The sequence below is a fragment of the Patagioenas fasciata genome, chromosome 25 (genome assembly GCF_037038585.1).
Source record: "Patagioenas fasciata isolate bPatFas1 chromosome 25, bPatFas1.hap1, whole genome shotgun sequence".
Classification (NCBI taxonomy): Eukaryota; Metazoa; Chordata; class Aves; order Columbiformes; family Columbidae; genus Patagioenas; species Patagioenas fasciata.
Window position 1 is genome coordinate 5761710 of NC_092544.1, and position 27392 is coordinate 5789101.

The 27392-nt window shown below is 46.3% G+C and overlaps 1 protein-coding gene across 2 annotated transcripts; it reads right to left on the minus strand.

Moving 5' to 3' along the window:
- Positions 1 to 1349: 1349 nt before the first annotated feature.
- On the minus strand, positions 1350 to 25739 carry KDM1A (lysine demethylase 1A). 2 transcript variants are annotated; one of them, XM_065857052.2, is made up of 20 exons: positions 25411 to 25739; positions 22911 to 23076; positions 19571 to 19630; positions 16899 to 17032; positions 15841 to 15919; positions 15566 to 15658; positions 15072 to 15178; positions 14526 to 14607; positions 14270 to 14364; positions 12927 to 13069; positions 12366 to 12456; positions 9206 to 9340; positions 8807 to 8880; positions 8451 to 8562; positions 8120 to 8252; positions 6767 to 6954; positions 6405 to 6519; positions 5409 to 5536; positions 3771 to 3917; positions 1350 to 3304 (listed from the first exon to the last, which is right to left on the minus strand). In XM_065857052.2, exons 1-20 carry the CDS (start codon positions 25699 to 25701, stop codon positions 3119 to 3121), a joined length of 2559 nt encoding a protein of 852 aa, XP_065713124.1. In that variant the 5' UTR covers positions 25702 to 25739; the 3' UTR covers positions 1350 to 3118. The 2 variants fall into 2 exon arrangements, with proteins under 2 accessions (XP_065713124.1, XP_065713125.1); XM_065857053.2 differs by lacking the exon at positions 19571 to 19630.
- Positions 25740 to 27392: the final 1653 nt, after the last annotated feature.

The window sequence follows — 27392 nt, forward strand, 5'->3', positions numbered from 1 at the left end:
AGTTCCCATCCAGGATGCTCCTGTGGAGCATCCAGCAAAGCTGGGATTGCACAGAGTGAACAATGAAATGAAATGTGACAACCATATATAAATAAATAAAATAATACCTAGGACCTGTCAGTGTGGCACATTTGGCCACGTAGCAGTAAGAACTATTTGGATGTAGGTCCTGCATTACCAGATCTCAAAGCCCTAATTAAGACTCAAAGGTCCTGAAACTATTGGGACACAGGGACACCACGAGTCCACCTCAGCATGAACATGACGAGCGACTTCAGCTTGTGAACAAGTCACCCCACTGCTCTTTAGTTTTTTTGCTTGTTATTTTATGAAGCGTGTACTAAACCAGACAACATTTGTCTGAGGAACTACAAAAAATAATCACCAAAAGCAGCAAACATGAAAATAAACCAGCCCACGGCATTTTAAAATGTTTTTTTTGGGGAAAAGTAACTCATGGAATTATCACCAGCTTCAAAAAATCTGAAGTGTAGGAATTAAGTTCAGTCACCTTGCTTTATGGAGCCACTTCATGGCTGCCAAACAAACTCTGAGCACCTTGTTGACCACAGTGCCCTCAGCTGAGCATTTTTAGAAATCACAGAATCCCAGAGTGTCAGGGATTGAAGGGCCCTGGAAAGCTCATCCAGTGCAATCCCCCATGGAGCAGGAACACCCAGCTGAGGTTCCACAGGAAGGGGTCCAGGCGGGTTTGAATGTCTGCAGAGAAGGAGACTCCACAACCTCCCTGGGCAGCCTGGGCCAGGCTCTGACACCCTCACCCCCAACAAGTTTCTTCTCAAATTTAAGTGGAACCTCCTGTGTTCCAGTTTGCACCCATTGCCCCTTGTCCTGTCACTGGGTGTCACCCAGAAGAGCCTGGCTCCATCCTCCTGACACTGCCCCTTTCCATATTGATCCCCATGAATGAGTCCCCCCTCAGTCTCCTGTTCTCCAGCTCCAGAGCCCCAGCTCCCTCAGCCTTTCCTCACACGGGAGATGCTCCACTCCCTCCAGCATCTTGGTGGCTGCGCTGGACTCTCTGCAGCAGTTCCCTGTCCTTCTGGAACTGAGGGGCCACAACTGGACACAAGATTCCAGGTGTGGTCTCCCCAGGGCAGAGCAGAGGGGCAGGAGAACCTCTCTGACCTACTGACCACCCCCTTCTAACCCACCCCGGGTACCATTGGCTTCCTGGCCACAAGGGCCCAGTGCTGGCTCATGGTCACCCTGCTGTCCCCAGGACCCCCAGGTCCCTTTCCCCTATGCTGCTCTCTAATAGCTCATTTCCCAAAAATATAGCAAGAGACCTAGAAAAAGACTCAAAAAAAGAAACAGAAGCACCCCGGTGAAGTTGTTCCTCTACTTTTATAATTACTAAAATAACAAAACAGGGAGAACTTTGCAATCCATTTCTACTACAGGCAAGACCACAGCAAATATTCTCCATTCCACACACAGACTGAACACACAGACCCTGAGCAGTTTATTGCAAAGTGGACATTAGCACCTGACAAAACCACAGGGGGATCTGCAGAGCTGAAAAACGCAGACTCACCCCACCCAAAAATCACAATCTGACCACAGAGTGTCCTGAGCTGGAGGGACCCACAGGATCATGGAGTCCAACTGCTGTCCCTGCACAGGACACCCCACAGCTCACCCCGTGTGTCTGAGCACGTTCTCCAGTCTCTTCTCGAGCACTGTCAGGTTGGGCTGTGACCCCTCCCTGGGAGCCTGTTCAGTGTCCAGCACCTCTGGGGGAAGAACCTTTTCCTCATGTCCAACCTAAACCTCTCCTGGCACATCTGCTGCCGTTCCCTGGGCTCTGTCACAAACCTTCAAAAAAGTTGGGGACTGTCAGGGCTTCCTCTCCACCGCCTTCTTTCAGCGGTCGCCAGTTTTCAGATGTCTTTTTGAAGAGGGGAAACAGGACAGTCTGTTATCAGGTGGTAGATTAGCCCAGATCAGTAAAACCCTTGGCAAGGTGCAGAAGGAGAGGAGACACAAGCAAACAGAAGCAGCGATGCTGGAAGGTGGAGTGGAGTGTCTGCAGCCAAGGGCAACACTGCCATAAACAACAAGGGGCATCAGTCGTATGAAGTGTGGGGGATCTAAAGGAGCGTGGAACAAGAGCAGGTGCTGGTCTTGCCAGCGATGCTAAGGTGCAAAACCAGAAAAACTGAAAAGTAGAAAAAAGTGTGAACAGACACCATGGTTTGATGAGAGAAACTGCAGAAAGAGGAGGATGAGAGAAGTTGCAAGAAATAAGAACTCTAACGGGAAAGGAGGGGAGCGGAAAAAGGACCTGAATGTTTAAATCAGACTGCTCTGGGCCGCGAAAGGAAGGCTCTGGGCCGCGAAAGGAAGGCTCTGGGCCTTGACGAGCAGCCAAACCAAAGCGATTTTCAGAAGCGTAACAATGGCAGCTGCAACAGCACCTCATCACCCTCGCAAGCAGCAGGGACCAGAGGGTCTGTCTGCACTGCGGGCGGATGCCGAGAGCTCGGGCCCTTCAGCTGATTTACTAAGCAGCCGCTTCTATATAAACCACTACAAATAATGCTTCTAGTTAACTCACAAACATCAGATTCTGATGATTTAATTTGTTTCAAGTATTTAATAGAACACACTCGTAGTGGTAGCCTGGTGTAGCAGCCAAGGGACCACCAGGGAGAGCTGTGATTTGCTGTTACTGGTAGGGAAACAGTTGCACTGAATTCTAAGAATAGAATTGGTCCAAAAATATTCTTCTTCACAACAAAACCATTTAAATAAAAAAGTTTAGAGAAATTCTACACTATTTGTAGCGACCAGCATTGCGCAAGTACCAAACTGTAAATACATGTATAGGTAGGAAAAAAAAGAAACTAAAAACCCTCCAGCTATAGGCCTGACTTTCCAAAGATGATCTGCAGAGTCTAAGTCGTCCCTGACCTGCCTGGTCAAAGGGCGGGTGAGCTTTTGGAAGGCCGTTCTACCAGCAGTATTATACAGGAATTCATGGCTGAGTCCTTCCAGCACACACTGGGACAGACTCTGAGTCTCTTCGCCCCACAGGGTCCACAGCGGCGGCTCCGTGCTCTCACCACTCCGGTTCCGACGCCTTTGAGTTGTCTCACATGCTGGCGGGTTGCTGCTGGGGGACGCCGGGCGTGGGCTGGCGCGGCAGCGTGTACATGGCCCCGAGGAACTGGTCCGCGATGCGACCGGCTTCCCGCAGCCCGCTCAGCAAAGCGCCGTGAACGGTCGCGGGGTAGTTGCGAATCGTGTGCTCCCCCGCGAAAAACAGGCGGGGGATGGGCTGGGGGAACAGAGAAGAACACGGTTAAGGCCTGTTCACGTTCTCCCAGGCTCCGCAGCAACATCTGAATGTTTTATCTACAACTCTGCAGCCAAACTGATAACGTGTTTAAGAAGAATGACGGATTCTGATTGTGGGACTCCAGCAATTCATTCCAATAAGCATCTTCTCTTTAAACTGAAACCTAAACCAGCTATTGACAGTGTCATAAGAAGTAGGAGGAAAAGCAGACTTTGATATTTTATACTCTGCATAGAATAATTTTGCCCATCTTATGTTTATTGACTTGTATCAGTTTTTCTAGCATACAAATGACACCAAAGACAGAATCCTTGGATGGACTGACCTATTTTTCCAGGTTCTAATAATACGCAACTTAACAAAACTTGTGATAAGACACATGTGCAGATCGCTTACAAAAATCAGACCGTTTGGAGGTTTTTCTAGAAAGAATCGGATGTCTCACCTGAGGAGCACCTGGAATGGCCGGGCCTGGAGTAATGGGCTGGGCCATCAAATCGTAGTCGTTTCCAGAAGATCCAGCTGCCACGTAGGAGTACGACCCCCGGGCCCACGGGTCCGCGCGCCAGCGGGACACCACGGTCTCCTTGGGCTGAGACAAGACGGAAAATTCAGCTGTTGACACAGCACAAGGTGCCCAGTTCGGGCAAAATAGCAAAAAACAAATGCAAATTGCACAAACAAAAGACAAAATCCTGAAAGATGCGACAGTGAGAGCATCACTGGGACTCAAACCACTCTCAGTTCTAAGGCGTAAGAGAAAATGGGACATCTTTGTACCCACATGGACAAAACATTGAAAAGTGATGGGTGTGAATCGTAAAACAGCCCAGACTTCCAATGTGTAACCGAGTTTAACAGGAACAATACCCTGTAAAAATACAAACACTGAGACAGGAACCTCATCTCCTCTCCTTGGGTGCGAAGACAGAGACTCACTTGGGGATCCTGCTTATCACAACCAGAACTGCTTTCTCGTCTGAATGACTGACCAGATACCGCGCCATTCTTTAAGGGGATTATCAGTTAACACACTAAAATATTTTACAAGCTCAAATAAGTTCTCTAAATTTGATGTTTATCTACAGTAGAATCCACATTTCAAGAGTCTCCAATTCGCTAATGTGTGGTTTTTTTCACTTCTTGTAGACTAATGTAGGGTGTAAAAATCACTCTGGAGTGAACAAGGAGGAAAGTGCTTGACTGTAGCTCTTTCCTGGTTTCGTTAAAAAACAAGTTTCTCTTGTAGCGAATTTCCCTGTGACCGAAAGCTCCATATCAGCTGCGTTTTCCTGGAGAACCAGATCCATGTTTTGGTGAACACAGCAATGGGATGTGAGGTTATTGATAAGCATGGATGGACATCTCGTGAGAGGGACAACAAGAAACAGGTGACCAAAAACTGACCAACTGTGTGTAACATCCCATTCACGTGAATACTTCATAGAAAAGTGGGAGATCACGAGGATCTCGTCCCTTTTCCCTATGGTGACATTAGGAGAGGACCCTGCGAGTCGTCCCTGCGAACTGAGGCCAGTGACAGACTGAATCCAGCTCCGGTTGCTGCAGAGTCCAGTCCAGGACTTCGGGTGCCTGCTCTGCAGTTGCTGGGACTTTCAAGATTGGTTTTGTATATTTTGTATTATTTTCTCTATTTTATCAGTAGCATTAGTAAAACATTTTTAATTTCCCAACTCTCTTCTCTCTGTCCTCCTTTCCCTCCCGATCGCCTGTGCTGAGTGGGAAGGGGGGAGAGGGAGGGGCTGAAGGGGGAAGCGGGGAGAGGGGGTTAACAATACATCTGCCACCGTTTATTGTCACCCTGCAATCGAACCTCGACACCCTACTGGGAAGAGCCGCAGTCAAACACTTTCCTCCTGGTTCACTCCAGAGCGATTTTTACACCCTAGATTAATCTACAGCACCTGCAGACAGAGATCTCATTGGGAGGTGAAATGTTTTTGTGAGAGTTCGGAGAAGGAGCTGTGGGTTTATGAGCCTATGGTCTCGGAGATGGAAAAATCAACTGACCGAGCGTTTCTGAATGAGGAGTTCCACTCGTTACTTAAAAATCTGCACGAACCTGCGGCACAGCGCTGCTGCCAAAGATGCCTTTGAGGATGGCGAGGCACCGGCCCACGATCACGTCGTCGCTGATGTTCTCCATGATCCCTGCTGCTTCTCCTGCGACCAACGCCAACAAAATCGGTGCTGGAAGGGGCAGGGAAGGAGACAGAGAAAAAACAATTGAATTATTGAAATGAAATTACCAAAATAAACCCAATGGCAAGAAACTCGCATTGACAGGAAGTGACTCAGGGCTGAGCATCGTTACTTAATGAAAACTCTTTCTCCTCCTGGAGAAGTTTATGAGCTCCTAAACTTAGCAAAGGAAAGTTTATTAGAGAAAAAAGATACTGGATTCCTCTTGTAGTTAAACTCCACTTTCTGAAAGACTGAGCCCACTCTTTCAAACAATTGAAAGGAATTACAAAAACGTGGTTTCCTATCATCCATAGGCATTGGGAATATTTTTTGTCATTTCAGCAGCAAAGTTTTTTCCTCTTTTGCCATCTTTGACACAACAAGATCCCTGAACTTTCCAGCAATAATTCGGTCAATGTATTTTTTCTTGCTCACACAAATGCACATTCAAAATGCAGCTCCCAATGAATTTTATTTCAATGTGCTAAAACTAAACTGGATGCCAGTCCCACTTCCATAAGAAGCTTCGTGAAAGAGGGGAAGAGTTCAGACAACGTTCCACGGAGCCAGAAACTCGGCTCCAAAGGGACTTATGGACTAAGAAATGGTTTTCTTATTCCAAAATGGTGCAGAGACGAATCACCCTTTTCTTGGGAAACTCAATAAATCAGACATAGCCTGGAATTCAGAATTAGCAAACACACACTTGTGTGTTCTGCCCTAATTTATGACAGAATTGTTTGCAAGTCAGTGCTGCTCCCTGCTGCCATTTGTCTTCCGACAAACATCTTATCATATTCACTAAAAGCATCCTAAAAGGTGCTCTTTTCTAGATCTGAAACTACACAAAGACCCCAAAACCAGACTCAGGTACCTTTGTACAGGTTCCAAAACAGGAAAAGTTCTCCTCTGCTTGCAGTGGTGCTGCCAACGTGACCGAACAAATTGACGCTTGGATCCCAGAAGACGCGATCAAAGCACAACACGACCTACACGGAAAGAATCACGAGTTAGGGAGAATGCACAGAAAAAATATAGACAATTACACTCATTGAGTAAAAACGCATTAAAAAATGTGTGGGAAATAGAGAAGAGGTCCTGAGAGTTCTTCAGGTAATTTTCAGCATCAAAATCTAGTGAAACAGCAGTGGAAAAAAATTCTTCCTCTCATCCGCTGTACATATTCCATACGTATTTCGGATTCTACCTATGGCGACTCCTCAGTGCCCACATCACCTTGTTGAGGTTTCCAAATCCCATCCGCTGCACCGCAGACGTTTTCCACTCCGGAAGAGGCGGCACAAACTGCACGGCGGGCGGCTGCTGCTTCAGAACGCCCAAGGGAAGGGTGCACAGCACAGCGTCACACTTGTAAATGAAGGTCTGGCTGGTGGAGCGGGTGTTGACAGCTATCACTTCACAGCCTGGACAGGGGAGAAAAGAATCAATCGTTTAATAGGCCAGGAGGCAAGTGCATTGGATTAAAAACTGAAGAAAGTACTATAAATCACATCCACATCAGAAAAATCTTTGGTTTATGGAGCATCTTTACCTTAACAATTCCTTAAGTTGTAAGTGAGTTAATGTTAGCAGCCACATAGCTCAACTCCAGAAAGTTCATTTGAAAATGGCCATACTGGGATAAGCCTAAAGGTTCATCTAGGCCAATAAATGATCTTAAAATCAGGGATCTGGACCGGCTGGATCGATGGGCTGAGCCCAACTGTCTGAGGTTCATCAAGGCCAAGTGCCGGGTCCTGCACTTGGGTCACAACAACCCCATGGACGCTCCAGGCTGGGGAAGAGAGGCTGGAAAAGGAAAAGGACCTGGGGGTGCTGGTGCCAGCGGCTGAACATGAGCCAGCGTGTGCCCAGATGGCCAAGAGGCCACCAAGATCCTGGCCTGTGTCAGGAAGTGTGGCCAGCAGGCCCAGGGCAGCGACCGTCCCTGTGCTGGGACCTGGGCAGGAAAAACCTCAAATCCCGGGGACAGTTTTGGGCCCCCTCAGCTCAGGGCTCAAAATGGCGGCCCCAGGGCTGGTGGGATCACCTCAGGGCACAAAATGACAGTGCCAGTGGCACCAAAATCACCTGAGGGCTCAAGAAAGGCCTTGAGGTGCTGGAGGGAGTTGGGAGAAGGGAACGGAGCTGGTGAGGGGCTGGAGCACAAGTGTGATGGGAGTGGTTGAGGGACCTGGGGGGTTCAGCTGGAGAACAGGAGCTGAGGGGAGACCTTCTGATCTCTGAACTGCCTGAAAGGAGCTTGGAGCCAGGGGGAGGTTGAGGTTAGATTTAGGAACAATTTCTTCCCCAAAGGGCTGTGGGGCATTGGAACAGGCTGCCCAGGGCAGTGCTGGAGTCACCATCCCTGGAGGGTTGGACAGACGGACATGAGGTTCTCAGGGACACAGTTTAGAGGTGGACTTGGCAGCGTTGGGTTAACAGTTGGACTCAATGATCTTCAAGGTCTTTTCCAACCAACATATAATGGGAGGTTTTTTACAAGACCAATCCTCACATTGGCTTCTGGAAGCACTGAAATCTAATTTCTATGATCGGCAGTTTTCCGGAGGAGCTGGTTTCACTTACCTGATGCTGTATAGCGAACCTGTCGAACTGCTGTGTTTAATTTAATATCCAACCCTTCTGCCAAGGCCACGGGCACGCAGGAATATCCATTCCTCACAGTCAAGTGACTGCCCGTGAACTCAAAGTCGTCGTCCTAAAACGAAGACACATAAAAAACATGAAATCATGGAACTCAAGAGAAATCTACACAACGGTAAAATTAGTTTCAAAGCTGTTTTCCAAAGAGTGAGTCAAAAAAATACAAAATCCTTTCTGCTCATTAGCCAAGAGAATGAAATAAACAAAGCTCAGGGTTTTAGTATATTGTCGAACTAATAAATTAATCAGCTACCTGGTCCCAGTGCTTCAGCGAAAGCGTAGACAGGGGTGTAGCGTTAGCAAACTCCAGGTTTGCAAAATGCCAGTCAAGTATTTGCCTGTCTCTTGACGACAGATAAACATCACTAGGAAAAAAAACCAAACACAATACGTTTAGTTTGCTGAGGTAGGATATTGCGGACGCAGTGCTTTCGGCCATTCATTTCCAATCCTTTTTGTTCGAGTCCCTCCTTGGTGGAGAAATAAAAAAAACAGAAAAAGAACCCAAGGAGATTCTGTTTCAAACATTCGGACCCCCCTTCAGGAAAGCTGAAAAGTAGTAAGAAAACTGCTTTCCTGAGTATTTATTTTCATAATTTGTATCTTTACCTTGGTGGATTGGCCTCAAGTTCTTGTAACTTCTCTTCCAGCTTTCCTTGTGTTTCTGCCAATTCATCGTACTCCTGATAAGATTAAAAGCCAACATTAAAATCTGTTTACATTTAAAAGGACTTGAAGACATCGTATAGCATCAGACTAAAGCTGATCTCAACAGAAATCAGTGCAAGATTAACGGTTTTAGTGAAATCTAAATCAAGTTATTTTAGCAACACTGATTCCAGCACAGTTTGCCTTTCTGCTGTTCGAATATACACAAGCCTATTCTAATATTTCAGAATTTTACACATTGAGATTTGAAGAACATGAAGGTCCATTACAGTCCTGGTACTTTAAGGACTGAAGTCCTCAGAAACTACTGATCCAGTGTTGAACCGCAGCACCCCTCACCTTGCAAAGCGCAGTCAGGTCCCGGTGTTTGCTTTTCACAAGGAATTCGGCTGTGATATCCCGAGGTGGCTTCACTTCTGATGCTTCCTTATACTGCTGATGAAGCTCTTTAATCTTCTCTTTTAAATTCACCATCTTTTCCAGGCGCGGTAGGAAAAGGGAGAAAGAAAGGGAAAAACAAAATATGTTAGGGAAGGTAGATTTCATGCAATTTATGGTGGAAAGTGGATACTCATACTGTGCCACTACTGGCATATCCTCAAGGGTACATTTGGATACAGTGGATCTCTCTGCACCACTCATGGAAAACCCGTGTGCTTGATTAGTTCTCTGAAGCGTCTGGACACCGACGCATGTAGCATGGGGAATAAACAAGAAGAATTAGAGATCGACATGTGTTCACAGGGCCACGATCTCATTGCTATTATGGAGATGCGGTGGGACAGCTCACACGACTGGGACACTGTCACGGAAACCCTCACAATCACGTGCCCTGGTTCTCGTGGGAGATTTCAATCACCCTGACGTTTGCTGGGTGGGAAACACTGTGAGCACGCACAGTCCAAGAGGTTCCTACAGACTGTTGGTGACAACTTCTTGAAACAAGTGGCGGAGGAGCCAACGAGAAGAGGTGTCCTGCTGGACCCTGACCTGACAGAACAAGAAGAACTGGTTGGAGATGTCATGGCTGGGGGCAGCTGCAGCTGCAACGACCATGAGGTGGTGGAATTCAGGATCCTGCATGGAGGAAGTAGGACAATAAGTAGGACTAAAACCATGGACTTCAGCAGGACGAACTTTGGCCTGTTCAAGGTCCTGCTTGGAAGAATCTCATGGGTTAGAGCTCTAGAAGGTAGGGGGGTCCAAGAGAGTTGGTTGATGTTCAAACATCAACCATCCACGCTCAAGACCCTATGAGCAAGAAATCAAATGAAGGAAGTAAGAGTCCAGCATGGATGAGTAAGGAACTCCAGTCAAAACTGAGGTGGAAGAAGGATGTTTCATGTAGTGTGGAAAAAGAGACAGACCACCTGGGAGGAATACAGAGGCTGTCAGAGCGTGCAGGGGTGCGGTGAGGAAGGCCAAGCTCCACTTGGAACTAAATCTGGCCAAGGATGTCAAAGACAACAAGAAGGGCTGTGGCAGGATGCAACCCCCCCTCTCTCCCACTCCCTCCTTCAGTATGGAAGGAGCAGGCACATCTCCCTCTCTCTCTGCTGTTTGAGGCTGACAGCTGCTTTTGCTTGGTCCCAGAGCTCCCTGGCCAGGGCCGTTAGGAGAAGGCAGTGCTGAGGCACCAGGAGCCACTGGGCACCTGTGACCAGTGTGGGGGGTGTTTGGAGGCTTCAGGGGCACCCACAACCAGGGTGGGGGTGCAGAGAAGCTTCTGGAATGCCCACAGTCAGATCTGGTCAGCCAGTATAAAAAACGGGACTCTCGTCGAGACTCCGCCCATTGTCACAGGTCTCTCGGAGCACAAGCAAGAAGCTGCCGCCAAGAGCCCCCCGGATGGAGACTCCGCTGCCTTGGGTCACGGGTGTGAGTGAAACTGCTCCTCGCGGGATTGCGAGTGTATTTATCCTTTCCATGCACATTTGCATGTGTAAAATTAATCCTCGCATAATTGGGGGTGTATTTTCCTCCTGTGCTTCCACATAAGCACATGTAATATTCCGTGCACATTTGCACGTGTAAGTAAACTAACCCTCACAGGATTGTGAGTGTACACTTTCCGTACTCACTACCAGTACGTGTATTCCTTTAAAATAACCTCACACCGTGTTCAGACAAGCGTGTATTCCTCCAGGACTCGGGGATGGTTCCGGCATTGTTTTGGTGAAGCCAGGTGCATGCACTCTGTGGACCGCCTGTTGTATCAGTTGCTGCCCCTTAATAATTTTCCTCAACTGACAGCCGAACCTGTATTCAAGTCACTTCTGGAGTGCTAAAACCCTGTTTCTCACCGGTTTAATAAAAGTTGTTTTGGACCCTGTTGTCCCTTAAACTAACCCCGGGGTGCCTCCAAGACAAGGGTTTCTTCAAGTACATCAGCAGCAAAAGGAAGGTTATGGAAAATGTAGGTCTGCTGCTGAATGAGGTGGGTGTCCTGGTGATGGATGATACAGAGAAGGCAGAGTTACTGAATGTCTTGCCAAGCCACTCTCCATCATGTTTGAAAGGCCGTGGAGAACAGAAGAGGTGTCCGAGGACTGGAGGAAGCCAGCATCTCTCCAGTCTTCAAAAAGGGCAAGAAGGATGACCCAGGAAACTACAGGACAGTCAGCCTCACCTCCATCCGTGGAAAGGTGATGGAACAACTCGTGCTGGATGTCATCTCCAAGCATGTGGAGGAAAAGAAGGTTATCAGGAGTCGTCAGCGTGGATTCACCAAAGGGAAATCATGCTTGACCAACCTGATAGCCTTCTATGATGGTAAGACTGGCTGGGTAGATGAGGGGAGACCAGTGGACATGGTCACCTTGACAAGGGTTTTGACACCATGTCTCACAACATCCTCATAGGCACCAGTACAGGTTGGGGTCCTTCTCTGCAGAGAAGGACCTGGGAGTTCTGGAGGACAACAGGTTGACCATGAGCCCACAATGCACCCTGTGGCCAAGAGGAAAATGGGACCTGGGGTGTGTGAGGAAGAGTGTGAGCAGCAGGTCAGGGAGGTGAATCCTCCCCCTCTGCTCTGCCCAGGGGAGCTCACATCTGCAGTTGTGGGTCCAGTGCTGGGCTCCCCAGTTTGAGAAGGACAAGGAATCACTGGAGAGAGTCCAGGGAGGGACAGAAAGATGTTGGGGGATACAATGGGATCAGTATCTCAGGGTGGGTGTCAAGAGGACAGAACAGGTTATTTCTGACAAAATATGTTGCAAATAACTTAGGATATGAAAGCTGCCCTCAGATATTTTTGAGAAACTTCCACGGAGAAGTAAAGACGTCATTTACCACAACCACAAACATTCTAACTAGGCCTAGAAACAAGAACATAAACATTTTAAAATAACCCCTCAAAACCTCAGTCACTATCAAGGCCTCTAAAGACACCTATGACACACTGTTTATCATATCTGTCTGTTCTGACAGTTTTCCACAGAAGTTTTTTTGCATATTTTGCTACTTTCTGAAGAACACTCTTGTGTCATCGTCTGACCTTGTTCAGAAGATCTTTCAGCTCCTCCTGTGTTTTCACTATTTTTTTCCAATGTTCAATCTGTTCATCCTTCACATGCTTCTCCTGCAGCCTGGAAAAGGGGAGAAGTGAGAGTCAGTTCAGCATAATATCCTCATGTTATCCAGAAAACTCATTATCACAGTCTAATCAGTGTAATGCAATGCAAGCACATGTCATGGGATATTTTAGTAACACAAATTTCTGTAAATAAAGGATACCTGATTAGCTAAAACATAAACGCGAAGTTATCTACTATTATTAAAAGGCACATTACAAACGCCATTAGCGTGGGCTGTATGTACACCAAGTCAATTATTCACCATCGGTTACTGTAGTAGTGATTTTCAGAAAGCTTTTCAGAAAAGACGTCGGCTTCTTTAACCATCTTTGGCATCTTTTGCTTCAATAAACAAGAAACACATCTGCAAACTAAAACTCAGCAGAGACCAAACACTGTATTAAGTGGGTGACGCTTACCCACAATTGTTTCAGGTATCTTTTGGAAAATCCGCCGCAAAATGGGAAGTTCACGTTACTTACTGTATGACAACCTCCAGAGCCTGCCCCAGGGAGACGGGTTTGTTATTGAGAACGTTAAAATCCAGTTGATGGCTGAGGTAGGAGGTGGCTTCCAGCAGACGATTAAATTCTTGTTCCACCATTTCATCTTTCTCTTTTGGAACCTAGGAGTCAAAAGAACAAAGTTTCTTCTTAATAACCTATTCATAAATCAAAAAGAAAAAATATAACTGCATCACATGCGAGCAAGAAAATGCAAATTTGCTTTCTAGAGCTTCCATTTTCATTTACTTAATGTTTATCATATTACATAACAACCTTTAAAAGTTTACATGTTACAGACAACGCAGAGACACATGATCAGAGAGATGCACAGATACTAAATGTCGCATAATGAAGCTTCTATTTGTGGCATGTGCGTGGTAGAAGATTGAAATATTGGTCATCGTTACTCACATATAACATATCTAGCTTTGTTTGCAACAAGTAAGCTGACAGGTTTTGTGACATGCCTTTTTAAAATAGGTCCAGTGTTATAATACAGACTGGAGGACGAGATGCTGGAGAGCGGCTCTGCAGAGAGGGATCTGGGGGTTCTGGTCGATGGCCAGTTGAGCACGAGACTGTTAAAAGACCTGATTAATTAACCTGATTAATGCCCGTGCCCTGATACCAGGCCTAGAAGAAGCAGAATTCCAACGGTGCCTTCCTTGATGGTCCGGTTAACGCTATGTTGATGGATTTGGACCTGACACAGGAGGAAGTAAGTTCCCTTTCCAGAGCTGTGAGAACAGGCTGCCCAGGGTCACAGAATTGTTTAGAGAGGCCTCTCAAAATCGTCTCCTTGGCCCCAACCTGCCACTCAGGAAGGAGCAGCGAGAGCAGGTTCCCCAGGAGCATGTCCAGATGGCTTCTGAATATCTCCAAAGGTGGAATATATATCCATAAAACCTGACGGTGTTCAAGAAGAGACTGGACAACGTCCTGAGACACACGGTGTGAGCTGTGGGGTGTCCCGTGCAGGGACAGGAGCTGGACTCCATGATCTGCGTGGGTCCCTTCCAACTCGGGGCGTTCTCTGATCCTATGGTGAGTGCTCTAGGGGCTGGTGAACAGAACGGAGCTGAACTCCCTGTCTTACTGGGTGGCGTTAACAGCGGGAGCCTCTTCAAATCACAGAGGGATGCATTTGCCCCCCACGAGATACTGAAGCGCCGCTTGGGCACAAGCAGGAGCCAGGTTACAACAGGTTGGTGCCAAGGTTTGCTTTTTTAGGCCTCTACCAAGAAGCTCAGTATCCTCACCCACTTCCTCGCAGAAGCTATTTCTTTTTAAAGGGTTCACCAAAACAATACCAGACTTACAGCTTGTCCATTTGCTTCATACAGCGGGCATTTCTGTTTGATCTTGGCCAGTTCCATATTCACTTGTTTGCTGACCACAGCCATGGGATTTCCTCCTGAAAAACATTAACAGAGCGCTCTTGCAAAGCTCGTCTGCAATTAAATAAACTCCGCATTACCTCATTCAAGGCAAAGGGGAGATTCTTTTGGAAAGGCAACATCTGTGATAAAATAAATGTAAAAAATGTTACAGTCTTTCACTCCGAAACCAACTCACCGAGTCCTGTTACCACCATTGCTCCCAGATCAGCAACGTAGTTCCCTTTGCGAAAGGTGGCGACTCTTCCTCCCACTCGGTCCTTCGAAAAGCACAAGATACTAAGTGTCGGGTAACATTCAGCAATACGTATCAGTTATAATCGCTGAAACTTGTACAGAATGTGGTATAAGCATCTCATCCAAAGGCTCAGGAAATAGAAAGTATGCTTTTCCAAGAACCTCTGCAAACAAACATGTAGATCTCAACTCATCTGCTTAAGTTAAGGAGAAGGGGAGAGGGAAAAGGAAGGAGGAGGGAACAGGGAAGGGAGGGAAAGAAGATGACAACATTTTCCTATCCCTTTAAATTTAATAAGGCAACAAAAAAGCTGCCTTTCCTGTTCTCAGTCCAGCCAGCAGGATGACAACAGAAAGAAATTAAGTACAACTGGGCAAAGATCCCCAAAAGCTATCAATTAAGATCAAAATGTAAAGGTTTATTTTTAGTAATTAAATCGGAAGCACGTAAACTAATACGGAAATAAAACAGCACAGAAATTCATACCCTGGCTTCCAGAACCGTGACATCCATCCCAAAACTCTGCAGCTGGCGAGCAGCTGCCAACCCCGAGACTCCCGACCCGATGATGATCACCTTGCCCGTCTTCTTGGCTGAGGAAAGAGAAAAACCACAAAAGGAAAACTCAAGTAATTATGTACATAACATGTACATGACACAGAAAGGACAGACAAGTTCAACACTTCAAGCATCAGATAAGCACATAACAGATGTGAGGACAGAGTTGTGTTTGTCTTATGTTACTCAAATGAGGAACAAGGACAAATCTTTAGTGACAGTCACCAAATTATCTATGGATTTGCAAACATTTTCCCTCTCATAGCGATTTACTTAAATAACGGCCAAAATAAAAACCATGATCACCTATAGCCAGAGAGCTTTTGAGCCCTTTGTTCTCAGCACAACAAACCTTAGAAAAAAATTTCACTTCTAAATTTGTCCTAACAAACCACAGAAGAAGAAAACTTCAAGCTTCTTACTTGGCAGGGGCTTCACTCTTTTATAGATCCCGAAGTTGATGAGGCCGTGCCGCTCCAGATAGCTGTGCACTCTGTGAACGAGCACCGTGTCACCTAAAAAAGCAACATTTAAAAATTATTGTATATTGCAATATCCCATTCTGCACATGAACACACCAACAAAAGAACCCATTTGATAACCTCTCGATTCGGAGCAGCTTTTTCCCAACCAAAACTGAAAAAGAATAGCAATGACATGTACAGGATTGTTTTTTCCAGTAAAAGACTTGACTTACTATTATAAGGTGCTTCCAACTGTTGGATAGTTGCCTCAAATGTCAACTGAATCTTCGGGTTATCCAACCAGAGCTGTAGCTGGATTTAAACAAACAATAAGATACGTTACATTAAGCAGATACAAATTAAAGTGGAAATCACGCGAGTATAATAAATAGGAAAGATTAAGAAAGGATTTGTGTATCATTCCAGAGGCCATTTGAAGCAAATTTACTTGCAAGTCTTCACCTTCTGTAGTTTTTGTACTCTTCGTTTTACTGCCTTAAATAACTCCGTATGTGCAGCAAATTACCGCCTCTTAAAATTCTGATCTTTAGACCCTCTACGAATACACAGAACAGTGCAAGACTTCAAACATTTTAAAGGCCTCCAAGCCCAGAATCCTGGAACTAAAAGCGTTGTCACAATTTAAAACCACGATACTGGTGTTTTACTAAGGTTTCAATTTCAGGCCTGAAGTAAATGAACTTCCCAATTAATTATTTCAATGTTGCCCCTTCTTTCAATATTTTAAGTGGGGCAGAAATGCTATGAATGTTCAGAAGCAGTTTCATTTCTTCACCGGTACAATTTCTTCTACGAAATCCAAGCTGGTAAAATAATGATTGTGTCTGGAGAATGAGCCACACGAGCAGCTCGATGTCTCAGTGTTACAGCAACCGAATGCAAAGCAAGATTAAAAAATAAGAGCTGAGAAGCTGGCCCTGTTCTAAACAATGTACTTGATTGCATATATTGTGTGTATACTATAGAGACTTCCCTAAACTGAGATCAAATAATAGAATGTTTGCATCAGCTTTTGGTTTGTCTAAAGGCAAACTGGCTGAATGATGTAGTTTTGATGGTTGTTATGGATATTGTAAATATACTACAGATTCTTTATGTTGCTCCACACCTTCCTTGGCAACTTCAAGCACAACACGATGCCAGAAACAAACCCCCAGTGTCTCAAAAACTAAGAAAGTATCAAGTGTTAGACACGGGAACTCACAAAAAGCCTTTGCGAGGTACCTGAAGTCCTCCCCTTTTTTCACCGATACATTCATCAGAAACTTACGGTGCGGTTCCTGATGTACAGAAACACCTTCTGTGTCTGCTGCGGCCCGCTGATGATGTCGGGGAAGCAGGCGGCTTCTTGAGACGTCATGCGGTCGTGCGGGAGTCTGCTCTGGAACGCTGCGCCCTCCACACCTGCAATAAAGGGACAAGTTGCCTCCAGGAACTGCTAAAATAAAGCCAAAATGTCTCTAAGGTCCAAGCACAACAGACCCTTCTCATCTGGTTTTCAATAATTTATTTGCACTGAGCTCCTCCAGCTGGAGGAAGCCTCCTTAACCTCTCCTTTCATATATTTTATATATATTCATATTAAACACAATACTTATGCTCTCTTGTGTCCCCTCCCCAGGCGCTGCCTACGAACGACTCCACATTTCAGACTTTTAAGCGCTCCACATGTAAAAGATTCACGTTGAATGCACGCAGGACACATCTGCTCTATGGAAAGATTTCATTCGTAAAGGCACCTCTATCAATGCAAACGCTGGCAAGGAAGCAATAATGTGAGTGCAGAAAGTGGATCCTGAGCAAAATGAAATGCTGAGATGTGAAATACAGCAAGAACAATATTAACCTTGTACAACTTAAGAAGTGACTTAAGCTCAGGACAGAGCAGGAGATGTTCAATCTGGAAAGATAGAAGCCAAGGGGAAAAAAAACCTACAAGTAGTGCAGTAAGATGAAGATCATCTGCTGAAAGTGGAATAGCTAAAAAATCTATAACAAATATCAAAGTAAATATAAGCTCGTGGTGTGTTACACAAACCAAGACAACTGTTGGGAAGTTTATGTCACTGTATTAGGTAGAGAAATGATCTTCTTTTCATACACACCTTGAACTTTCAAGTGTTTTAACACCCCAAAGGTGAAGATAAAACTTTAAGCAAGGAAACGGTTGCAAAGCTCACACAATCAATTCGCAAGCAAAGATGGGAAGATCTACATCTGTGATTACTCAAGGTAAAGAAAACTGATTACGATCATTTACAGGAATTTTACGACAAGGAGGAACTGGGGACAGAAGCTACAGAGCGCTGCAATAAGGGAAAATTAAATTAACCGCAGGAAAAGCTGACACATTCACGAGGCTTCTTAGCACTAATATTCAGCTACAGAATAGAAACCTGGAGCTTTAGAACTTCAGCTTCTCCAGTAACCAACAGCCCTTCTGTTGCCCTTCACCGAGCCACTGGGTTCATATGAATCCATATGATAAACGGGGAACTCCATAAAACGGTGCGGGTAAATCCAAGTTACCAATTCTCTGATACTATGTTAACAAATCTTAATCAAAGCTGTAGATCACCAGCAAAAAAGCTCAGCAGTGCCATTTTCAGAGTTAGAAATGCTGAACCTGACGCCCCCTCACAGGCTCACGCTACAATAAACGTGCCTTTGCCAGATATTTCCTAAAAAGTGTTAATTGTCACACAGCGATTGACTACCAGCAAATTCTCAGACAGGGATTTAAAGTGAATCACCAGTTCCTTGAAAAGCTTTGCCATTTATTTCTTCAAAGTGAGAAAGCAGAAAAAGTGGCGCTCCTGACAACTCCAAGGTCGGTTGTTGTTTCGGTTGTTCTTTTTTTTAAGGCCACATGTTGTTTCCAGCAACACCCGAACTTTAAAATGTCAGAAAAGCTCCAGGTGAGCACTGGGATTTAAAAAACAAACCGAAATCACCACACAACAACCAGCCAACAAGGTCTGACACCAGAATTTAGGAAAAGCCTTGCTATTATTAGCAAAGATATCGATGTCTGCGAGTTTACTTCTGCAACTACACAGCTCAAGGGTGAAGAAATCCCCTCCCTACCCCACGCCTTCCCTGCATACCTAGAAAACGCAAAATATACAGGATTTCCAAACAGCCAATGCCTGCCTAAAAATGAAACAGGCAACGCAGCCTTCATCTGTAATACCCCAAAAATTCTGTGCAATGTTAAGATCCCAAGCAAAACCAGGATCCTCTCGTTACAACAACAAGGATACTCAGATGAGTATCTTGATATTTGCTTCAATAAGGGCAATGAGGGACAGAAGAGGTTCTGGAGCCTTCGAGTCCTTTGCTTAAAACCCTCCTCCTTAACCCCCGAGCGAGACTGAAAGTGGCGGAGTTGAAGAAGATTTTCAATAGCATTTGAGGCACTAAAGACACGAATTCCGTGGGTTCAGCGATACTTCTCGCATCAGTACTTAGGGCAGATGGCAAATGCAATTCACAATCCAGTCCGCTGAGAAGCAGACTATGAACCTCCTCAACTGCCAAACCTCCTGGCACGCAGCACAAACACAAACCCCTTCCGAAGAAAAACAAAAACAAGGAGCAAAAAGGCTTTTCTGCAGTAAACTAGAAAAAGGCTGGACTGTGCTGAAGCCCAGGGGGTTTTCGTGTCATTCTAGGTAGTGGAAACTGGCTAAATAAGAAGTATTTTTTGGCACATTTGGTCTCCTCTAAACATGGAGAGGAGCGGAGGGATGAGAGATCGGCCTGAGGCGTTTCAACAAAGGCTAGCGGCCTTTTCCACAGACTGAAATTCGTTTAACAGGTGGGTAAACTCCTCTACCTCTGGCTAAAAACTCCAGCCAACCGCACCCGTGCGCACTGCAAGCATCGACCCCTGGCTTGGCGGCTCTTGCTAAAGTTGCAAGCATCAAACGCCACCCTCACCTGATGCTTGGCCGTCTCCATACCCTCCAGAACTGTCGTCTTGAAGTCCTCCTGCTTGCCCTGTGGAAGGAAAGAGGAGAACTCAGGGACCTTACTCCAGAAGTTAAACCGTACTGGACATTAAGGCCCGGCAGTTGGCGTTGTAGGGGTTAAATTTCACCAACTAACTCAACGCATTTGGCTGAGAATCCCATTTTCTGGAACCTACGGCACCAAACTAAAGTGTTACCTGTGTTAGTGGAATGGGAAATAAAGAGGTAAACAATATGTAGCATTTCTGGCGGCTTAATGCTTATGATTGACTTCATTAATAGCTGGGATTTGAATAATAAGATCACATTTCTCACTGCCAAGATCTGGGGGATGCAAATCATCAGATTCGACGGATCTCAAACCATAAGGATTTTATAAGCTTGCCCTTGCTACTCCTCAGTCTCCCCACACGCAAAGGGATCACCTGAACCACTCTAGGACTTTCAAGAGCAGCTTTCTCTCTTTTTTATTTTCCCCACAAGTCCTTCCTTGAAGTTTGATCTTTTTCTTCTTTTTCTTTTTTAAAGCTCAGGCCACCTAATTTTGGCTCCAGCGACCTCAACCCACCGACAACGTTCTAACACACTAAAACCACCTCTGAAGCCAAAGACATGTCAATACCTTAATATGATCAATACCCAGCACCAAAACACAGCCGTCTTTCAATGTATCCAGGGCTGGAAACACGGGGAAAGGCAAAGCACCCACCTAAGAGATCTGGAGAAGCCTCAAAATTACTTTATTCTGCACATAAATCCTAAATAGTGGCACTGACAGCACTAAAACACAAGCAGGAACGAAGCATTTCTGCAACAGAGCGATGTCTTTGGGAACACAGACACACTAACAAAGGAATTTTATCTGAACTACAAACTGAACCCCTAAAGCAAGACACAGAAAGTCAACCAAATGTTTTCACCCTTTGATAACCTGGATTAACATCTGGAATGCTGGAACATTAAAGATCTATAAAGTAAGATAGGAACTGACACAAGAAATACATTTTCACTCAGTACTTCGACATCATCTGCCTCCCAGCAGGTCACATAGAAACTCCCAAGCAAGACTGTGACAAATAATTGTATTTTGTCAGGCCTCACAAGTCCCAAAGCTGGGATTCTATGAGATCACGTACCTGCAACAGCAAGAGAAAACCCCTCACTTTACCTATGCTGCAAGTAGTTTATTTTGCTGGGAATATTGCAAGAGCTGCTTCCATTCTGGGAGAGACCAGCAGGACTCAAACATTTATATTTACACTCCAGCACGGGCCACTAATTTACAGGAAAAGTAAAGTAAATTAAGAAATTGGAAAAATGCTGCCATCAGCCTGTGGCGTTCGTTATTCCCAAATTAGCAGATAATGAGTACAGGTCTACAAAGGAGGCAACTTCATACAACCATCCACTGGCTTAAGGAACAGTGGCAAAAATTACCACCAAATACTGAACTTCTTTAGGAAAACAGACAGATGAAAGACAGGACTAAGTTTGATTATTCACTTGACATTAATCTGCATCATACGCATCTCTGACTTCCTTGGAAAACAGCAGCTAGAAACACAAGATCACCACAAAGTGAGAACACCGACCAAACTAAAGAGACAGGGCTGGGAAAATAAATCTGCAGGGAGTTATAGAAATGAAAACCCGATCTGGTGAGGGCAAACAAAAAAGATGATGAGAGGAGAAAAACCGAAAGAAGTGAGCTCCCTAATTTCAAACAAAACCACAAGTGTCGTTCAGCACAAAGTGAGTTTAGAAGCTTTTTGCTATTTGTCAAGTAAAAGGAGAGAGATACTTGAAAGAAATAATCGTGAAATGCTGTTATGCCTTTTAAAACTGCTCTGCAGTAACACACAGGAATCTCGACAATCCAGATTATACCAATCTGCACAGCCCAAACTGCTGGAATTCCCCACGTTAATGGAACCCGCCCCAAATAAACCCACCGTTTTTCTATCACCTACTCAATAACCCCCTTCTACTGTACACTGTGAGAACAGCCTCACGAAGTTACAGCTACTGCCACTGTTGTTTTGTTTGCACAATTGGGCTTTTCATCACAAAAGGTCATCACCTATAACAGGACAGCTTTACATCTGTACTGAATTACTTACGTTTTTGCAGGTTTTAAACATACGAAGGAAATTATTAGGGTCTCCAACGAGAATAAATTAACAGCAACACACAAACAAACTTTTTGTATTTTGTTAATTCGCAATATGCGATCCTGCTCTAGGATCACTGCCCTATTTAATATTTCTTATTGAATGCTTATCCTTTGCTCCAAAGATAGAAAACAGAGAGAAAACCTCAGTTATAATCATTGGTCCTATATACAGCACTCCACGCCTCTTCCTGCTAACAATTATTTAAATTACAAGTTTCAATACACTTGACAACCTGATGCTCTTGACATTAATGAAGATAAAGATGGAGCGATCCACCAATGAATATATTTTCAGAAGCCTTTAAAAATACAGCAAGACTAACGATGATAAACCAAAAATTTGGCATCTTCCTACATCACTGTTTCATTTCTAGGAATGGAGAAGGGATGTGATAACCTGAAATCTACTTATTTCTAAGCAGCTCAATATAGCCTGGTTAAAAATTGGGTGTATTTAGATGAAGATTTTTATCATCGCAAATATTTTAGTCATTCTTGTATCAAGCCAGGAGCCAAAAGCTACAACTGAGGAGAGATTACAGGGGCAAAGCCAAAGAGTTGTGGCTTTTAATATATTTCAGAAAAACGAAGGCGAGTGTCTGTAAACTGACCCAGTCCTGTTGTCTACATTCACAAACCTGCCAGCCAAAAGAGAGCCAACTAAGAGCAGCAAAACTAACAGTTATTCACACGAGCGATGAAATGGCAAAAGTTTCAATAAACAGCATCCAACCAGAACTTAAGATCAGAATCATAGTTTAAAGCTACAGGAGCCACTGTAGATTAAATCTATTCTCCTCCATAGCAGTAAATCCAATCCCTTTTCTCTCGGAGGAATAAGTGAATGTTGGTACATGAGCAGCAAACACCAAAGAGGCTGTTCTGGTCAATAAGCTTCCAAAGATGAGGCAAAGAATCTAGTAGGAGCGGTTTGGCTTAATTTGCAATTAGGTCACGCATGTTTCCACCTGTTCTTCTAAGTTTTTGCCCTCCTTGTTCAGCAGAGAACACACTGTAGAGCCATCACTGAAAACCAGCTCCAAACCAGGCGTAGGATGCACGATGCTGCACCTGAGCCCGCTTAATTTTAACAACAAACCAGGAAAGCGGTGTCAGAGGAGGTTTCTTTACTCACCAGATGGTTCCTCCGGCTCACTCTCATTCTCTTCTTCTGCAGGGGCTGGTGGAGGCGGTGGTGGCAGCTTTTTCTCCTTCTCGGCTTTAGCGTTTCTCTCTTCTTCCGAGTAATACTCGTCTTCAGAGAGGTTGGCAAGACTTTCATCCATCTCTCTGTACTCCACCTGGGAAAAGCAGAACGGAGGATAAACTCACTGAGGGTGTCTTAAGTCTCACTACTAATATGAACATTGCAAGCAACAAAATTGCTCACAACTCAAAGAAAAGGCCTGAGTTACCTTGTCCTGTGTTATTACAGCTACTGTGTTATAAAATATTGAACAGCTGAACAAGTTCCACATGTTTTCATCTCCTCTAAAAAACCATGCAACAGTAGGAACTTCCTACTCAACGTGAGCCCAGTACCTGTGTATTTGTTACATCATCATTAAACTTTTCTCCCGTTCCATCACCTCCTTGTCAAACTTAGGAACAACAAATCGCCTCTGTGTCGAATTCATACATTCCAACCTGAATTTATCTGTCAGAGGCAACCAAAAAGGCACACAGGATTTCATCTTGCCCTGGTACAGGATCACGTTTGACTCTGATGGTCACACTAGTGACTCAACACAAGAAAAAAAATCCTTTATTGCCATTGATGTTTTCTGCTGTTCTCCACTGAAAATAAATCGCGTTACCAGTTCAAACCCAACAGAACACGGAAAGCCCAAGACATAACCTAGAAGGGACGCAGCTCATATTGTTTAACAAACCAAAGCTTTTTTCCAAAGTAATTCCATCCCTGGAGGGGTTTAAAAGGCTTTTAGATGAGGTTCTCAGGGACCTGGTTTAGTGCCAGAGTCAGGTTATGGTTGGACTCGATGACCCCAAGGGTCTCTTCCACCCAAAATGATTCTATGATCCTAAGCAAGCTTTGTATATAGTTATTGAATTTCTCTACCTATTGGAAAGGGAAAAAAATTACTTCTGACAATATGCAGCCACAGGAAAAATAAAAAGATACCAGCTAGTTTACCTCCAACATCCTACAGGTCAGGTTGTACCATGAGATGACAAAAGCAACTCTGCACTTCTCACCAAAAGAACGACAAATCTTTCACAGTCGATGTTCAGCCACTAAGAAAAGGCATTAACGGGCACGATTCAAAGCAGCACGGGGAAGCCTAAGTTCAGTAAAACACCTGGCCTTGAACACTTCCAGCAACATGGCATCCACAGCTTCTCTGGGCAGCTGGTTCCAGCATCTCACCACCCTCAGTGTAACAAAGTCCTTCCTTACGTACAACCCACACCTCCCCTCTTTCCGTTTAAAAAAATGTAACGGCCTGATCTACCCAACAGTTTCTATATGCAAAGGACAGTCCAGCTATCACATCACGTAAAAGCTCTGAAGATCAAGATATTCAATGCCACAGTCATTTCAGCTTCCGTATCTAACACACCCAGCTTTGTTTACAGCCCGGATCTCCAAGCTCTTCTGCAACAAGGTTTCCAATAATAAGTTTCACAAAACTAAAGGCACTGCTCTCAGACATTCAGAATAACATATGAGAATTATTTACTACTGGAAGCTGTTAGTGGCCTTTAGATTTCATTGCTAAATCTCACACTTCACACAGCATCAGTTCAACTCTCCAGCTGGGAGAAGCTGAGGAGCTGAGTGTGACAACCACCTTTATAACCCTGCAAAACAAGCATCATTTTACACATAAAAGCCTCATCCACACACACCCAGTAACAACATAAATGTGCTCTTAAAAATGCAAAATTGTTAAGAACTCAGACGCAATGGGAGGATGTTTTTATGTTGTTTATCTCACCAGGCAGCCCCACAAAGCTCTGGGGATCCGAGTTATGAGGGGGAGCTCTGACAACTCACACTGACTCCCTGCACATCTCATCTTTATCGCAGAATCCCAGAATGTGAGGGGTTGAAGGGCCCTGGAAAGCTCATCCAGTGCAATCCCCCCATGGAGCAGGAACACCCAGCTGAGGTTCCACAGGAAGGGGTCCAGGCGGGTTTGAATGTCTGCAGAGAAGGAGACTCCACAACCTCCCTGGGCAGCCTGGGCCAGGCTCTGACACCCTCACCCCCAACAAGTTTCTTCTCATATTTAAGTGGAACCTCCTGTGTTCGCACCCATTGCCCCTTGTCCTGTCACTGGTTGTCACCCAGAAGAGCCTGGCTCCATCCTCCTGATACTCTACAACATTAATGTGCTCTTAAAAATGGGTAAGAACTCTGATGCAACGGGAGGGAGGTTTGTGTTGTTTATCTCACCAGGCAGCCCCACTAACCTCCTGGGACCCGAGTTATGAGGGTGAGCTCTGACAACCCCCACTGACTCCCTGTGCATCTCATTTTTACCCTGGACACGCACCCGCCCCCCGTGAAGCCCGGGCAGCCCAGGGCACACGTTCCCCCCGATGGAGCCGCCCTGAGGCAGCCTCGCCGGAGCCCAAGGCCCGGGGCACGTTCCGCCCCGCACACCCACCTTGGCCCTCTTGCGGCGGCTGGTCCTGCGGCCCTCGGGGGTCTCCGCGATGCCGGTGGTTTCGGTGCCGGGCGCGGGGGCGCCGCCAGAGGCCGGCGGGTCGGTGAGGCCGCCCGGGGGGGAGGCCCGAGGCGGCTCCTTCTTGCGGGGAGTGCGCTCCGCGGCTCCGCCGCCCTCGGCGGACGAGCCCAGGGCCCCCCCCGCGGCGGCGGGCAGGGGCAGCGGCGCCTCCGGGCCGCCCTCCCCACCACCCCCCGCCGCCTCCGCCGCCTTCTTGCCCCCGGACAGCATCGCTCCCGCCGCACAAAGGAGGCCGCGACGACCACCACCGTAACGTCACTTCCTTCTGGACATCACATCCGGCGCTGGGAGGACTTCCCCCGGCGAAGCTGGAGCGGAGCGGCGGCTGTGAGACCTCCCGGCCGCGCGGGGGCGCTGCCGCCTGGTGCCCCCTCATGGTCCTGCAGCCATGAAGTCGCCCTGAGTCCACAAGTGATTTATTTTTCTTAATTTTATTGTTCTTCCCAAGTCACTCAGCTGGCTCCGCAGAGCTCAGTGCCAGCTCCGCATGGCTCAAGCGCACCCACCCCTTCAGCCAGCGCAATCGGTGCCCATCAGATCACTCGGCACCATCACACACACGAACCAATGCGTTCCTTCCACAGTTTCCTTGCCTAAAAAGCCTAAAAAGCAGCAGGACCTGTTGGTGACAGGGAAAGCGAGCGGCCCTGTGGCCTTAGCAGCCATGTGTGGACATCGGTGGATCCACAGCTCGGGTCACGGCGTGCCCTGAAATGCACCAAGGTGGCTGAAGCGGAGACACTTGTGCCCGTTTCCATAAAACGTTCCAATTTTCAGTCATCGTGGCTCCTTCCAAGGGCTGCGCTGGGCTGGGCTTTTTCTCGTCCTGTTCTCTCTCAAGAAAAAGGTGGCGAGGTGGGGAATGGGGAACTGGTGTCTGGGCAGAGCCCAGAATCCCAGAATGTGAGGGGTTGAAGGGCCCTGGAAAGCTCATCCAGTGCAATCCCCCCATGGAGCAGGAACACCCAGCTGAGGTTCCACAGGAAGGTGTCCAGGCGGGTTTGAATGTCTGCAGAGAAGGAGACTCCACAACCTCCCTGGGCAGCCTGGGCCAGGCTCTGACACCCTCACCCCAAACAAGTTTCTTCTCATCTTCAAGTGGAACCTCCTGTGTTTCAGTTTGCACCCATTGCCCCTTGTCCTGTCACTGGTTGTCACCCAGAAGAGCCTGGCTCCATCCTCCTGACACTGCCCCTTTCCATATTGATCCCCAGGAATGAGTCCCCCCTCAGTCTCCTGTTCTCCAGCTCCAGAGCCCCAGCTCCCTCAGCCTTTCCTCACACGGGAGATGCTCCACTCCCTTCAGCATCTTGGTGGCTGCGCTGGACTCTCTCCAGCAGTTCCCTGTCCTTCTGGAACTGAGGGGCCACAACTGGACACAATATTCCAGGTGTGGTCTCCCCAGGGCAGAGCAGAGGGGCAGGAGAACCTCTCTGACCTACTGACCACCCCCTTCTAACCCACCCCGGGTACCATTGGCTTCCTGGCCACAAGGGCCCAGTGCTGGCTCATGGTCACCCTGCTGTCCCCAGGACCCCCAGCTCCCTTTCCCCTACGCTGCTCTCTAATAGCTCATTCCCCAACTTACACTGGAACCTGGGGTTGTTCCTGCCCAGATTCAAGACTCTACACTTGCCCTTGTTCTAGGTCATTCAGTTTTTCCCTGCCCAGCTCTCCAGCCTGTCCAGGTCTCTGGATGGCAGCACAGCTTCCAGTGTCACCCACTCCTCCCAGCTTGGTGTCACCAGCAAACTTGCTGATAAATGTTTCGCTCAGGTTCCTCTGCCTTGAATTACTAGCTAAAGGTTCCAGAAAAACCCACTCTTGCTATTTTTCTTGCCTCTCTCCTCAAAACTGGTCACTAACGAGAAGGGACACGTGGCTCATCCTAGTAGACGGTG

What these genes read in the sequence shown, in the direction of transcription:
- KDM1A (XM_065857052.2), bottom strand. Translation starts at nt 25,701, where the DNA reads ATGCTGTCCGGGGGCAAGAAGGCGGCGGAGGCGGCGGGGGGTGGTGGG. An exon ending in ATGAAGCAAATGGACAAGCT is followed by an intron (nt 13,070 to 14,269) that starts GTAAGTCTGGTA and finishes TTTGACTCCTAG; the next exon opens with GTTCCAAAAGAGAAAGATGA. An exon ending in GTTTTGGAACCTGTACAAAG is followed by an intron (nt 5,537 to 6,404) that starts GTACCTGAGTCT and finishes TGCCCCTTCCAG; the next exon opens with CACCGATTTTGTTGGCGTTG.